This window comes from Sus scrofa, chromosome 13, assembly GCF_054392235.1.
Source record: "Sus scrofa isolate SSC_HxYL_T2T_F1_AM1 chromosome 13, Sscrofa_HxYL_maternal_Yorkshire_Landrace_v2.0, whole genome shotgun sequence".
Lineage (NCBI taxonomy): Eukaryota > Metazoa > Chordata > Mammalia > Artiodactyla > Suidae > Sus > Sus scrofa.
Genome location: NC_139395.1, coordinates 101,467,404 through 101,481,915, shown reverse-complemented (window position 1 = coordinate 101,481,915; position 14,512 = coordinate 101,467,404). Strand labels below are relative to the sequence as shown.

Here is a 14,512-nt window from a genome sequence, read left to right as displayed (position 1 = left end):
CTACAGAGGAAAGTTATTGAAAGCCAAGAGCTTTCTTACCCAACATACTCATATTTGAATGTAATTTGCTATGCAATTTATACAAATCACATCAGTATGATTAATAATAAAATCACCATACTGTTTCATTCTTTAGTCAACAGTGGTTTTGAAACAAACAAAACATATGATGTCATGAACAATCAAGGACAGAGAATTTATTTTGCAGAAGAGAAAAGTAATTGTTCAGAAACTTCTGTGACCTTGGAGGCCTCTTACCATGACAATTTATGATAGTGTAGGCTGTGATGTGATTGCTATGTGTAAAGCTCTAAGATGGAACTACTGCTGGAGTAACTGCTGCCTACAAAAGGTCAGTAAATATTATTTCTACTGTGTGATTTAGAATGTATTTGAGTTCCTTCAAAAAAGCTTAACACTGTGTAGTATGTTAAAATTAAAACACTGGGTTTGGCTACTGTCCAGAATGAAATAGGCCAGAGAGAGAATTATATATTTGTACTTCATATCTGCAGGGTGAGAATCATGTGTTAACACTGTAAAGATTCTTTTAGGCAATCAAGGCCATGAGACCTTTAGATTTTTTAGAAGTTTTCTATTCTTTTTTTTACACTTGGTTTAAGAAATTTTATTGATCTTTTTAAAGAATCAGCTTTTGGTCTCATTTGTTTTCTCTATTTTTTTGATCCATTCCCTGTTTTACTGATTTTTTCCCCCTAATTTTTATTTCTTTTCATCTACGACTTTTCCTAACTCCTTAAAATGATAAGTTTTGCTAAAAAGTTTTCACAACCCCATCGATTACTGAATGGGACCAGCCCTCAAATAAAAAGCCACAAAAATCAAGGAACTCAACCACTGCCATTCCATTTCTCCAAATGCAGACTCACATCCAGTTTGTATCTTGAGAATCCTCATAGGATAGTAGAGTTCTTAAGAGTTTTCCTTCTGATATAATGTAAAATGTTAGCAATAAGTTTTTTTTGTTTTGTTTTGTTTTTGTTTTTGTTTTTGAGATTTACCTTCTCTGGACAACTTCCCTACCTTTCTCTGAACTTCTCTTTCTTTAATCCTAGGACTTCCTGACTTGCCAGTTTTTACTCTACTCTCAGAAATTTTTTGTATGGTATAAAGCTTTGTTATGGAAGGGAATCTTGGTAGATGATTTTCTAAAGAGTTCTTATGCCTGAACAACTTCAGCTCCATTCAGTCTTCTCAGAGGGTTCTTGTACTGCCAACAAATTAGACGCTCTGAAGTTCCATCCCATTTATTTTACTGTATTTCTCAGACTGACCCCTTGAGCTTTTTTTGAGGTGAGATCCCATTCTTTTTTGTGATGAATACTTGTTAGTGATGTTTGGATTCCTTGGACCTCAGGAATATCTTGCTGCTCTCACTTGTTTCACTACATCTACTTGTATTTTGAGATGTGAGGCTGTAATTTTATATCTACTTTTTTTTCAGGTTCAGTAGCTCTTTTGCTGTTGTTAATTTTATTGAAGTATAGTTGACTTACATGTTGTGTTAGTTTCAGATGTACAATATATATACAGATATATGTATCTGACACACTTTATATATGTGTACATATATATAGATATCCATTCCTATATATATATTTATATACACATTCCTTTTCAGATTCTTTTCCCATGTAGGTTATTATACAGTATTGAGTAGATTTCCCTATGCTATACAATAGGTCCTTGTTACTTATATATTTTATATATAGTAGTATGACACTACTATACCTACTTTGATAAAGAATTTGAGAGTTGTTTGGTTTTGTGTAGCTTGTTGTGTCCTTTGTGTAGCTTGTTGTGTCCTTTTTATGAGGGTTTTAGGAAAATTAAAAAACTATGTCATTATTGTCACCATCATGACTAAGGAGTCGTCATTTGTTTTTTGAAAGAGTAATACCTATATATATATATATATATATATATATAAAGGAGAAAGGAAGGGAGGGAGGGAGAGAGGAAGGAAAGAAATTAACAGAAGTGTATTCAGGAAAAACAATGTCTCAAACTCGTTTCCTAATTCTGCTGTATTTTTATTCAGAGAAAACTGCTATTATGCGTTTAGGTATTCTTTTAGAATTTTTCTACAAGTATTTGTGTAATAGATGCATATTTATGTATATGTGTGTGCTGAACACAACTGGCAGATATTCTTCAAATTTTTAACACATAACAATATAACTTGTTAAGATTTAATCAGTTTGTATAGAGCTTCCTCATTCTTATAAGTGGCTGCATAATAACTCATTGTATGGATGGTATACCATAATTTATTCAACCAGTCTCTATTGATTCTCATGAACTGGGCTTTAAAATCACAATAAACATTAAAAAACCTTTCAATGGATTCATATTTGCATTGTCATAGAGATATGAAAGTCCTTGACATACTGGATAATAAACAGTTTGTGGTGTGATTGGAGTTTAAGGATATCTCATGGGCATGGGAATTTTAAAAGTGGTCTTCCTAAGCACCTAAATAAGATTATCATTATCCTTCTTCTGAACATGGAAAACTAATTTCCAAGAGGTGAGTGACTAGTCCACGTTTCTTTTTTTTTTTTTTTCGGCTGTTCCCATGACATGCAAAAGTTCCAGGGCCAGGATCAGACCTGCCACAGAAGCAACCAGAGCCACAGCAGTGACAGTGCTGGGTCCTTAATCTGTTGAGGCACAAGGGAACTCCCTCATTTCATGCAGTTAGTGAGCAGCAATCTCAGTTCTCAACTGCTGGTTTTCAACATCTAAATACTGTTTTTTTTTTCACTTTTATGTCCATTCCCAGAGGTAGGACATGCCTTAAGCTCAGAAAGTTCTGTTCGCATATGTTAAAAGGTATTACATAAGTAAATACAATGTTACTTACAAATCAAACATATATGATTTGCTCAGTATTATATTTTTCAATATTTTGTAGCTAAAAGTTGAGGCTCCTCCTGGAGAAATAATTGGATATGTTTATCAATACTATCACCCATATTTACCAATGTTTAAAATAAAAAATGAGAATAAGAAAGATGTAATGAAATTCAAAGGGCCATGTGTGGTTTCTAGCTGTCTCAGAGATCTAAATTTTAATGTGAGTAATTCACTATGTTTTTATTACCATGTTCATATTAGTTAATAGTTTGATAATTTTCTAACATAGGTAATTAATAAATGTGATTAAAAGAAAACAAAAACATGGTGTCATGATATTACTATAACTATGTGCCTAATTTTTAACTGATTTTCTAATTCATAGTTTCTTGCTTAATCTCTACAGCTTGTGTAGCTTATAAGGTAGCTTTTAAATCTATATTTGATTTTATTTTTATTTATTTCTTTATTTATTTGTCTTTTTGCCTTTTCTAGGGCCACACCCATGGCATATGGAAGTTCCCAGGCTAGGGGTCCAATTGGAGCTGTAGTCGCCGGACTATGCCAGAGCCACAGCAACGCAGGATCCGAGCCACATCTGCGACCTACACCACAGCTCATGGCAATGCTGGATCCTTAACCCACTGAGTGAGGCCAGGAATTGAACCCGCAATCTCATGGTTCCTAGTTCGATTTGTTAACCACTGAGCCACGACGGGAACTCTTAAATCTATATTTTAAGTATATAGTGATCAAACAACAAATCTTATAGTTAATATTTCAATGAATATTGAAATAAAATTCAACTTTATTGTAATGAAAATGACAATCTTGCATTAATTATAGATAATATACTAATGCTAATTTTTATAAAATTCTGAAACTGGTATGATATGATTGAATTTAATTTATATGAATATCTCTTATGTTGAGAAATAAATATTATTTGGTATGAAAAGTGTGCTCTAGGGAGTCTAGATGTGTAAAGAAGAAAGGGGGATAAGAAAAAGGTAGAGGGATTCAGAAAATCAGGATTAGGAAAGAGTTAACTATGTAAAAGAGAAGAAAAGCTACTGTTTTTCATTTTTGCAGTTAAATTGATTCCTCAATCAGATTTAAGTAAATTATATATTTAAATATAATTTTACATATAATATGCATTATATTGAAAACATTGTATATTATATATGTATGTGTGTGTACATATAATCTGATGTATATAATCAATTTGAAAAGCTTTTAGGTAAAAGTTGTCTGTAGATGATTTTACAGGCTATTATGCGTCCATATTACATGTTCTTTTTAATGCAGGTACATCATGATTATATTATAACTCACATATAATTATAAATAATATGGGTCATTTAATTACTAAAATTGATGCAGGAATAGCTATTCTTTTTATTTCAGAGATCTTTAAGATTATGTATATTTTTTATTTTAGTTATTATCCCTGGATGAAGAATTGGTTATTGGTAAGATTTTAAATCAGTGGGCTACATTTACAAGGGAACTATTTACCAATGCCAATAAATTTGAAGTCCAGTTTCCATTTGATCCTGATGTTAAAATAAAAGCATTGTTGCTCAGAGCAAGTTTCCTCATTGTGAGTCTATTTTTATTCTATTTCACTAAAGAGTAATTTTCTGAGATTATCACTATGTCTTTAGTAATATTCCCCCTCAAATCATCTAGATCAATTGCAATCTATGCTTTTGTTCTAGTCCTAGGTCCCTAAATTACAACATGGTTTCCGTGTTCACAGTGCAAAGGAATAAAAACTAGAGTGTGCTGGAAACATGATCATTAATATTGAATTCCTTTGCCTTAATGAAAAACAAGACTAACTCATTGAAAAGGAACACAATGTCTCATTTAGTGTCATTTACTGCTATTTCCAACAATTAAAAAATTTTAAAGTACCGTTTAAAACATATTTAAAAAATAATGCATTGTTAATTCAGAAGCTAGAGGTATGCAGAAATATTAAAAAAGAAAACCTCATTCGGAGTTCCCATCGTGGCACAGTAGAAACGAATCCGACTAGGAACCATGAGGTTGCAGGTTCAATCCCTGGCCTCACTCAATAGGTTAAGGATGCGGCGTTGCCATGAGCTGTGGTTTAGGTTGCGGACGCGGCTCAGATCCCACATTGCTGTGGCTGTGGTGTAGGCCAGCGGCTACAGCTCTGATTAGACCCCTAGCCTGGGAACCTCCATGTGCCATGGGTGTGGCCCTGAAAAGAGAAAAAGCCAAAAAAAAAAAAAATCACTTGATTATAATTGGAATTTAGGGGGAAAATGAACATAAACAGCATTCTTCAAATATTATGAAATGACAGAAAATGGCAGGGGTGGTATACAGGGCTATATCACATAATATTAAGAAATTTGGAGAAAGATTGTCTTCTTCCCATTTTATATTCTTGCCTCCTTTGCTGAAGGTTAACTGACTGTAAGTGTCTGAACCTTATGTCTGTTTTTGTACCAGTACCACACTATCTTGATTACTGTAGCTGTGTAATATTGTTTGAAGTCTGGGAGAGTTATACCTCCTGCTTTTTTTCTCCCCCTCAGGATGCTTTGGCAATTCTTGGTCTTTTATGGTTCCATATAAATTTTGGATATTTTTTTTCTAGTTCTGTGAAAAATGTCATGGGTAATTTGATAGGAATCACATTAAATCTGTAGATTCCTTTGGGTAGTATGACCATATTAATGATATTAATTCTCCCACTCCAGAAGCATGGGATATCTTTCCATTTCCTTGAATCTGCTTTAACTTTCTTATTAATGTTTATATATATAGTTCTAAGCATATGTCTTTCACCTCCTTGTTCAGGTTTATTCCTAGGTATTTAAATTATTATTGGTATGATTTTAAATGGCAGGTACATGTAAATCAATGAAACAAGAACACACCCTCACACCATGCACAAAAATAAACTCAAAATGGCATAAAGACTTTAAACACAAGCCATGACACTATCAGAATCCTAGAAGAGAATGAAATTATCTGATATAAATCCCACAAATATTTTCTTAAGTCAGTCTCCCAAGGCAACAGAAATAAAAACAAAAATAAACCAATGGAACCTAGTCAAACTTACAAATTTTGCACAGCAAAGGAAACCTCACACACAAAAAATGAAAAGACAATGTATTTGGAATGGGAGAAAACAGTTGCAAATGATGCACCTGACAAGAGCATAATCTCCAAAATATACAAATAACTTATACAGCTTGACAACAACAAAAAAAAACAATACAATTGAAAAATGGGTGGAAGACCTATACAGACATTTCTCCAAAGAAGAAATATGGATGGCCAGTAGGCACATGAAAAAATGCTCAACATCACTAATTATTAGAGAAATGCAAATCAAAACTACAGCGAGGTACCACCTCATACCAGTTACCAGTTAGAATGGCCACCACTAATAATTCTACAAATTACAAATGCTAGGAGTTCCCATTGTGGCTCAGTGGTAATAAACCCAACTAGTATCCATGAGGATGTGGGTTCAATCCCTGGACCCTCTTAGCGGGATAAGGATCTGGTGTTGCCATGAACTGTGGCATAGGCTGCAGCTGTGGTTGGGATCTGGCGTTGCTTTGGCTGTGGCATAGGCCAGCAGCTACAGCTCCCTTTTGACTCCTGGCCTGGGAACTTCCATACGCCATGGTGCATATGGAAAAAAAAAAGTGAACAAAAAATATTAGAGAGTGTGTAGAGAAAAGGGAACCATCCTACACCATTGGTGGGAATGGGAATTGAAAAACAGTATGGAGTTTCCTTAGAAAACTAAATATAGAACTGCCATACGATCTAGCAATCCCACTCTTGGGCATGTATCCAGACAAAACTATTTAATTCAAAAATATACATGCACCCCTATGCTCATAGCAGCACTATTCACAATAGCCAACACAAGGAAAAAAACCTAAATATCCATTGACAGATGACACATATACAATGCAATACTACTCAAACATAAAAAAGGAATGAAATAATGCTATTTGCAGAAACATGGATACAACTAGAGATTCTCATACGAAGTGAAGTAAGTCAGAAAGAGAAAGACAAATACCACATGATATCACTTATACATGAAATTTAAATATGGCACAAATTAACCTATCTGTAAAACAGAAACAGACTCACAGATATAGAGAACAGACTTGTGGCTGCCAAGGAAGGAAGGAGAAGGAGTGGGATGGACTGTGAATTTGGGGTTAGTAGATGCAAACTATTACATTTAGAATGAATAGGCAATGAGGTCCTACTGTATCGCACAGGAAACTAGATCCAGTATCTTGGGATATATCAAGAAGGAAGATCATATAAGAAAGGGAATATATATATATACATACATATATACATACACATATATATACACACATACATACATATATATATATGACATATATATATGACTGGGTCACTTTGCTGTACAGCAGAAATTGACGCAACACTGTAGATCATATAATTTTTTAAAATTTTTAAAAATTTAAATAAAATAAAATAGAAATTTGGAGAAAGAGAATAACAAACAGATTAGATAGCAGATCAAATGTAGCCAAGGGAAAAAATCAATGAGCTCAGATATATAGTTGAGAAATTATTCATAATGCATTGCAAAGACAAAGAAATCTGAAACTCAAGAGTGCCGAATAAGTAAGATAGGATAGAGAATAAATAACTGCTAAAAAATTTCCAGAAGAAATATGAATCCAGTGATTCAGTACATATCCTATGTAATGTAATTAAAAACTAATATCTATATAAGTCAGAGTAAAGTGTCAGAAGAGAAAAGAAAAATAAATATCCAGAAATAAAAGATAAATCTTCCACAAGCAATAACACTGAAACTGCCTTCTCAACAGAAGGAATGGAAGCCATAGAGAGAAGAATATCTTCAAAGTGTAGATTTCAAAAATCTTAACTTTTGGAGTTCCCATGTAGCTCAGTGGTAACAAACCTGTCCAGTATTCATAAGGATGAAGGTTCAATCCCTGTCCCCACTCAGTAGGTTAAAGATCTGGTGTCGCCATAGCTGTGGTGTAGGTTGCAGATGTGGCTGGGATCTGGCTTTGCTGTGGCTGTAGTGTAGGCTGGCAGCTGTAGCTGTGATTTGACCCCTAGCCTGGAAACTTCCATAGGCTATGCATGTGGCCCTGAAGGAAAAAACAAACAAACAAACAAACAAAAAAACTCTGAAATTCTGTTTTCTTCAGAATATGCATCGTAAATATGAGAATAAAATAAATAAATTTGTTTTTAAAAGATACTTTTGCACACACAGGTCATTTCTAAAGGAGATAATTCAGGAAGAAGAAATATAATCTGAGGATCATCTAATGTTCAATAATATTCATGAGCAAATATAATGCTAACTATATTTTTGAATGCAAGCATTTTTTTGCCTTTTTTTTTTTTTTTTTTTTTTTTTTTTGCCTTTTCTGGGGCTGCTCTCCTGGCATATGGAGGTTCCCAGGCTAGGGGTATAATCGGAGATGTAGCCGCTGGCCTACACCAGAGCCATGGCAACTCGGGACCCAAGCCACATCTGCAATCTACAGCACAACTCACGGCAACACCGGATCCTTAACCCACTGAGTAAGTCCAGGGATCGAACTCACAGTCTCATGGTTCCTAGTTGGATTCGTTAACCACTGAGCCATGACGGGAACTCCAATGCAAGCATATTTTTAAAAATAAAACAACAGCAGAAGTGTTTCAAGATGGTGGTGTAAGAGAAGCCTGATGAACTCACCTTCTCCCATGGACACAACAAATCTACTGCTACCTATGGAATAATTCCCACTGGGGCAGGGGGGGACTTGAAAAAGGATAAACAGCTCTTTGACAATAAAGGATAAAAGGATCACATCAAGACAGGATTGAGAGGTAAAGATGTGTTCTCACCAAAAGAAAAAAAAAAAAAAAACCACATCCAGTGCAGTGACCCACAAATGCGAGGGATTGTGGAGATTCTCCCTGAAAAGCAAGGGGTGCATGCCCCATTTTAAGCACCCAATTCCTTAGGACATGCACTGGAGACATGAGCCCCCCAAACATCTTGCTTTGGAAGACTACAAGACTTAGGTTCAGGAGACCCAAAGTCTTATAGGGAACAAAGATTCCACTCTTAAAGGAGTCATACAAAATAGTCCCAGAAAGATCCCAGTAGTTTGAAAAACATCTGGATGATATTAGCTAGCTGGCCAATATTGAAACATCTGCCAGAGGAGCGGGGGCCTGTTGGAACTCTGGGGACAAAGATGCTGGTATATATTATTTTTATGCTCTCATTCTACCTTATAAGAATCAGCACTGACAGGTACCATTTTTGTACTCCTACTACCTTGCTAGTGCTAGTGGTCAGACTCTGCCTATATCCTACTAAAGCCAACATGCAGGCTTTTGTAGGCCAACAGTTAATCCACACAGGGAATACCCCTTGATTATCTAGCTCTGGTGGCCTGGGGCACTTGGGTTCCTGAGCCCCATGTGACTGAAACAACCAGAGAGAGTGTTCTTAGCAGGTTACCATCCCCTATACTCCAGACAGCAGACTGAAACACACTCCTAGACTTCCTATGAAAAAGGCCTATTGACTTCTGCTGGAACATCAGCTTGAGGGGTAAACTTCAGGTTTACCACACATCTAGATGTTATGAAAGGTGTCCTCAGTGAACAAAGACTGGGAGATGTTTTTTTGTTTGTTTGTTTGTTTGTTTTTGTCTTTTCTAGAGCCCTCCCACTGCATATGGAGGTTCCCAGGCTAGGGGTCCAGCTGGAGCTGTAGCTGCTGGCCTACACCAGAGCCACAGCAACTCAGGATCCTAGCTGCATCTGCAACCTACACCACAGCTCACGGCAACGCCGGATCTTTAACCCACTGAGCAAGGCCAGAGATCCAACCTACAACCTCATGGTTCCTAGTCGGATTCGTTAACCACTGCACCACAACGGGAACTCCGAGATGTCATTTTGAACTCACTCTTGGCCTTGCTTCATCTCACCAGTACCTATCAGGAAGCAGATTATACACTCATCTAGAGCCCCAATTTCTGAAAATGTCACCAAGGGGATGCCTCCAAATTGCTTGGCCTGGAGTCCAGCAAGGTTTGTGACTTAAATCCCATAGGATTACACATATTTGCATACCTTAAAAGCTTCTAATATTTCATTGTTAGTATACAGAAATGCAAATGATTTCTGAATGTTAATCATGTATCCTCTTACTTTGCTGAATTCGTTGATCAGTTCGAGTTGTTTTTGTGTGGAGTCCTTAGGGTTTTCAACATATAGTATCATGTAATCTATATACAGTGACAATTTCGATACCTTTTATTTCTTTTGATTGTCTGATTGCTGTGGCTAGGACTTCCAATACTATGATGAATAAAAGTGGTGAGAGTGGGCATACTTGCCTTATTCCAGATTTTAGCAGGAGGCTTTCAGCTTTTCTCCATTGAGTATTATATTTGCTGTGGGTTTGTGCTAAATGGCTTTTATTATGTTAAGGTATGTTCCCTCTATACCCATTTTAAGAGTTTTTATCATGAATGGATGTTGGGATTTGTCAAATGCTTTTTCTGCTTCTCTGAGATGATCATGTGGTTTTTAACTTTTCTTTTGTTAGTGTGGTGTATAATGTTGATTGATTTGCATATGTTGAACCATCTTTGTGAATCTGGGATGAATCCTACTTGACTGGGTCACTTTGCTATACAGCAGAAAATTGACAGATACTGTAAGCCAAGTATAATAGAAAAAAATAAAAATCATTTAAAAACAAAACAAAACAAAAAAAACTTCTGCTTAAGGATCTGGCTTCTAAAAAGCCTGAAACTAGGTTTTCTGGCTGAGATCCCTCCCTGTGGACACTGACAAATCTTGAAACAGATTCAATAACCATGACCTATTAAGAATAAATCTGGGTTCTTGGACAATCACAATGGTTTGAGAGATAACCAAGAGGGCAAGGTTAAACAATAAAGCTCATCTCTCATACAAGGCCATTCCTTGATGACTGGGAAAGATAGCTTCTTTTCCTAACATAGAAGCAAACACAGAGAGTCAAGCAAAATGAAGAAACAGAGAAATACACATCAAATAAAAGAACTAGATAAAACTTAATAAAAGTGTAAATAAGTAGTTTACATAATAAAGAGTTCAAATTAATGGTTATAGAGATGGCTTAATAAACCCAGAAGAAGAATGGATGAACATACTGATATCTCAATAAAGAGATGGAAAATATAAGTCCTAAATAGCAGTAATAGAGCTGAAGAATACAATAACTGAACTGAAAAATACATTAGAGGGGTTCAAGAACAGACTGTTTGTACCATAAGAAAATAATAATGATCTGGAAGACAGAAACAGTGGAGTTCAATCAAAGTAAAAAAAAAAATTAAAAATTAAAAATATAGCTTAAAGGACAAGTTGAACGATATTCTCATTAGAGGGGTCCCACAAAAGAGGAGACAGAAAAGGAGGCAGAAAACCTATCTGAAGACAATGGTTAAAAAAATTCTCTAACCTAGAGAAGGAAATAGAATCCAAATCCAGGAATTGCAGAAAGTTTCAAATAAAAGGAACCCATAGAGATCCATGCCAAAACATGTAATAACTAAAATGTCAAATGTTAAAGAGAGAATTGTAAAAGCATCAAGAGAAAAACAACTTGTTATATACAAAGGAACACCCATGAGGCTATCAGCAAATGTTTTAGTAGACATTCTGGAGGCCAGAAATGAGAGGTATGATATATTCAAATTGCTGAAAGAAAACAAACTTCCAACCAAGAAGATTCTACCTGGTAAGATTATCATTCGCAACTGAAGGATACAGTTTTCCAGATAAGCGAATCCTATAGTAAACACCCAGAATATAATTTTAAAAGGAATTTAAAGAAAATGATGAAAACACAAGGGAAGAGAACAAGAGAAGAAAGGAACAGAGAAGAACTACAAGACAGCAGAAAAAAAATTATCAAAATGACAGTAAGAACAGGCCATTTAAGTGCAAAAAGACTAAATTCTCCAATCAAAAGACACAGAGTGCCTGAATGAATACAAAATGAGAGCATCTCTATGCTGCCTCTAAGAGACTCATTATAGAAGTGAGAACACACAGACTTAAAAGTGAAGGGATGGAAAATATGTTTCATGCAAACAGAAACTAAAAGAAAGCTGGAAAAGCTGTGCCAGACAAAATCAGCTTTAAAATAAATACTGTAATGTAAGACAAAGATTGGCATTACATAATGATAAAGGGTCAGTCCAACAAGAAGATATAACATTTGTAAATAGTAATGGACCCAACAAGGAGAACCTAAATATATAAAGTAGATATTAATAGACTTAAAGGGAGAAATTGACAGCAATGTAATAATAGTATTGGATTGTGATACCCAACTTAAAAAAAATAAAGAGATCAAAATTATTAGGAAAGCAAAATTATTAGGAAATATTAAGAAAAGATCTTAAACCTGATGGATTTAATAGATATATACAGACCATTCCATTCAAAAGCAGCAGAATATTCAGTCTTCTCAAGTCGACATGGAACATTCTCCAAGCTAGATCAAATATTAGGTCAAAAAACAAGTCTCATAGTTGCTGTTGTGGCTCAGTGGGTTAAGAACCTACAATAGTATGCATGAGGATGTGGGTTTGATCCCTGGCCTCATTCAATGGGTTAGGAATCTGGCATTGCTGTGGCTGTGGCCTAGGCCTGCACCTGCAGCTCCAAATTGACCCCTAACCCAGGAACTTCCATATGCCAAAGGTGTGGCCATAAAGAGAGGGGAAAAAAAAACCCAACAATCAAATAATCGTCTCAATAAATAAGAAGACTAAAATTATATCAAGCATCTTTCTGACCACAATGATAAGAAACTGGAAACCAGTTAAAGAAGCAAACTGGAAAAATAACAGATATGCTGAGTTTAAACAACATGTTATTGAACAACCAATGGGTTAACCAGGGAACCAAAATAAAACTGAAAGTATCTTGAGACAAATCAAGATGGAAATATAACATACCAAAATCTATGGTATGTAGCAAAATTGATTCTAAGATGGAAGTTCACAGCAAAACAGTCCTGCTTCAAAAAATAAGGGAAAAAACCTCAAATAATCAATCCACATTTACACCTAATAGAAATAGAAAAAAAAAGAATAAACAAAGCCCAAAAATTGTAGAAGGAAGGAAATAATAAGCTCAGAGCAGTAATAAAAGAAATAGACACTAAAAAGACAACAGATTAGTGACACTAGAGATGATTCTTCAAAAAGATAAATTTGACAACATTTATCTAGACTTATCAAGAAAAAAGAGAGCTCAAATAAATGAAATCATAACTGAAAGAGAAGTTACAACAGAAATCAAAAAATACAAAGGATTATGAGGTACTACTACAAACCTAGAGGACATGACTATATTCCTAGAAACATACAATCTTCAAAGACTGAATCATGAAGAAATATAAAACTGAATAGATCAATTACTAGTAAAGCTATTGAATTAGTAATGAAAAACCATTCAATAAACAAAAGTCCAGAATCAGATGGCTTCACTGGTGAACTCTACCAAACATTTCAAGAAGGTCTAATGCCTATCCTTTTCACACTCTTTCAAAAATTTGAAGAGGTAGGAATATTTTCAAACTCATTTTACAAGGCCAACATGACCCTGATACCAAAACCAGACAAGGACATCACACACAAAAAAAATAAAATTACAGGCACATCCCTGATGAATACAGGTGCAAAAACCCTTAACAAAATATGATTAAACAAAATTTAACAATATATTAAGAAGATCATATACCATGGGGATAAAATGCACAGCATGGCAACTCTAGTCAATAATATTGTATTGCATATTTGAAAAATGCTAAGAGAGTAAATCTCAAAAGTTCCTACAAAAAAAATATTGTAACTTTACATCGTGGCAGACTTATCACAGTGATCATTTTGTACCATATAGCAATATCAAATCATTATGTTGTATATCCAAAACTAATACAATGTTAAATGTGAATTATATCTCATAAAAATGATAGCAAATGTCTAATTTGTGAAGTCTAAAAGAAGCAAAACTAAAATAATAGTATATAAATTGTAAGAAAATAATTAGAATTAATTAAAATGTCATAAGCTTTTTGTATTTTTCAGGAAGAAAAATTTTAAGTTAAATATGCATGTTAATTTCATGGACAGCCACTGAATAAATGAAAGAATGAACTGGATAAATTTCAAACTAGTAAAGAAGAAAAATGGGAATGAAATACAAGCATGCACACAAACAAATGAATCTATTTTGAGGGAAAAAAAGGAGAAAAAAAGCATAGAGAAAGTGGGGCAAATAGAAGTAAGAAATTAAAATGTTAGAAAATATCTACTTATTCAGGTATATCATAATGTCAACTAAAATATATTTATACAACATTTTATAATAACCATGAGTAACTTAAATGACCAAATCTTGCAAGTAAAAGGATAGATATTATTTAATTTGACTTTTAAAGTATTAATAGGCTCTGTATAGGAGACAAATCTAAAATAATGACCAAAAAAATTGAAAGAAATAAAATAAGGGGTAAAGTAACAGA

At 34.5% G+C, this 14,512-nt stretch overlaps 1 protein-coding gene across 1 annotated transcript in view; it reads left to right on the top strand.

Moving 5' to 3' along the window:
• The window catches only part of LOC110256334 (uncharacterized), a 48,552-nt gene that overhangs the window by 4,752 nt on the left and 29,288 nt on the right, over positions 1–14,512 (top strand). The window contains 4 exon segments of the mRNA XM_084989964.1: positions 137–224; positions 226–352; positions 2,939–3,100; positions 4,325–4,486. Coding sequence (XP_084846090.1) covers positions 137–224; positions 226–352; positions 2,939–3,100; positions 4,325–4,486 — 539 coding nt within the window.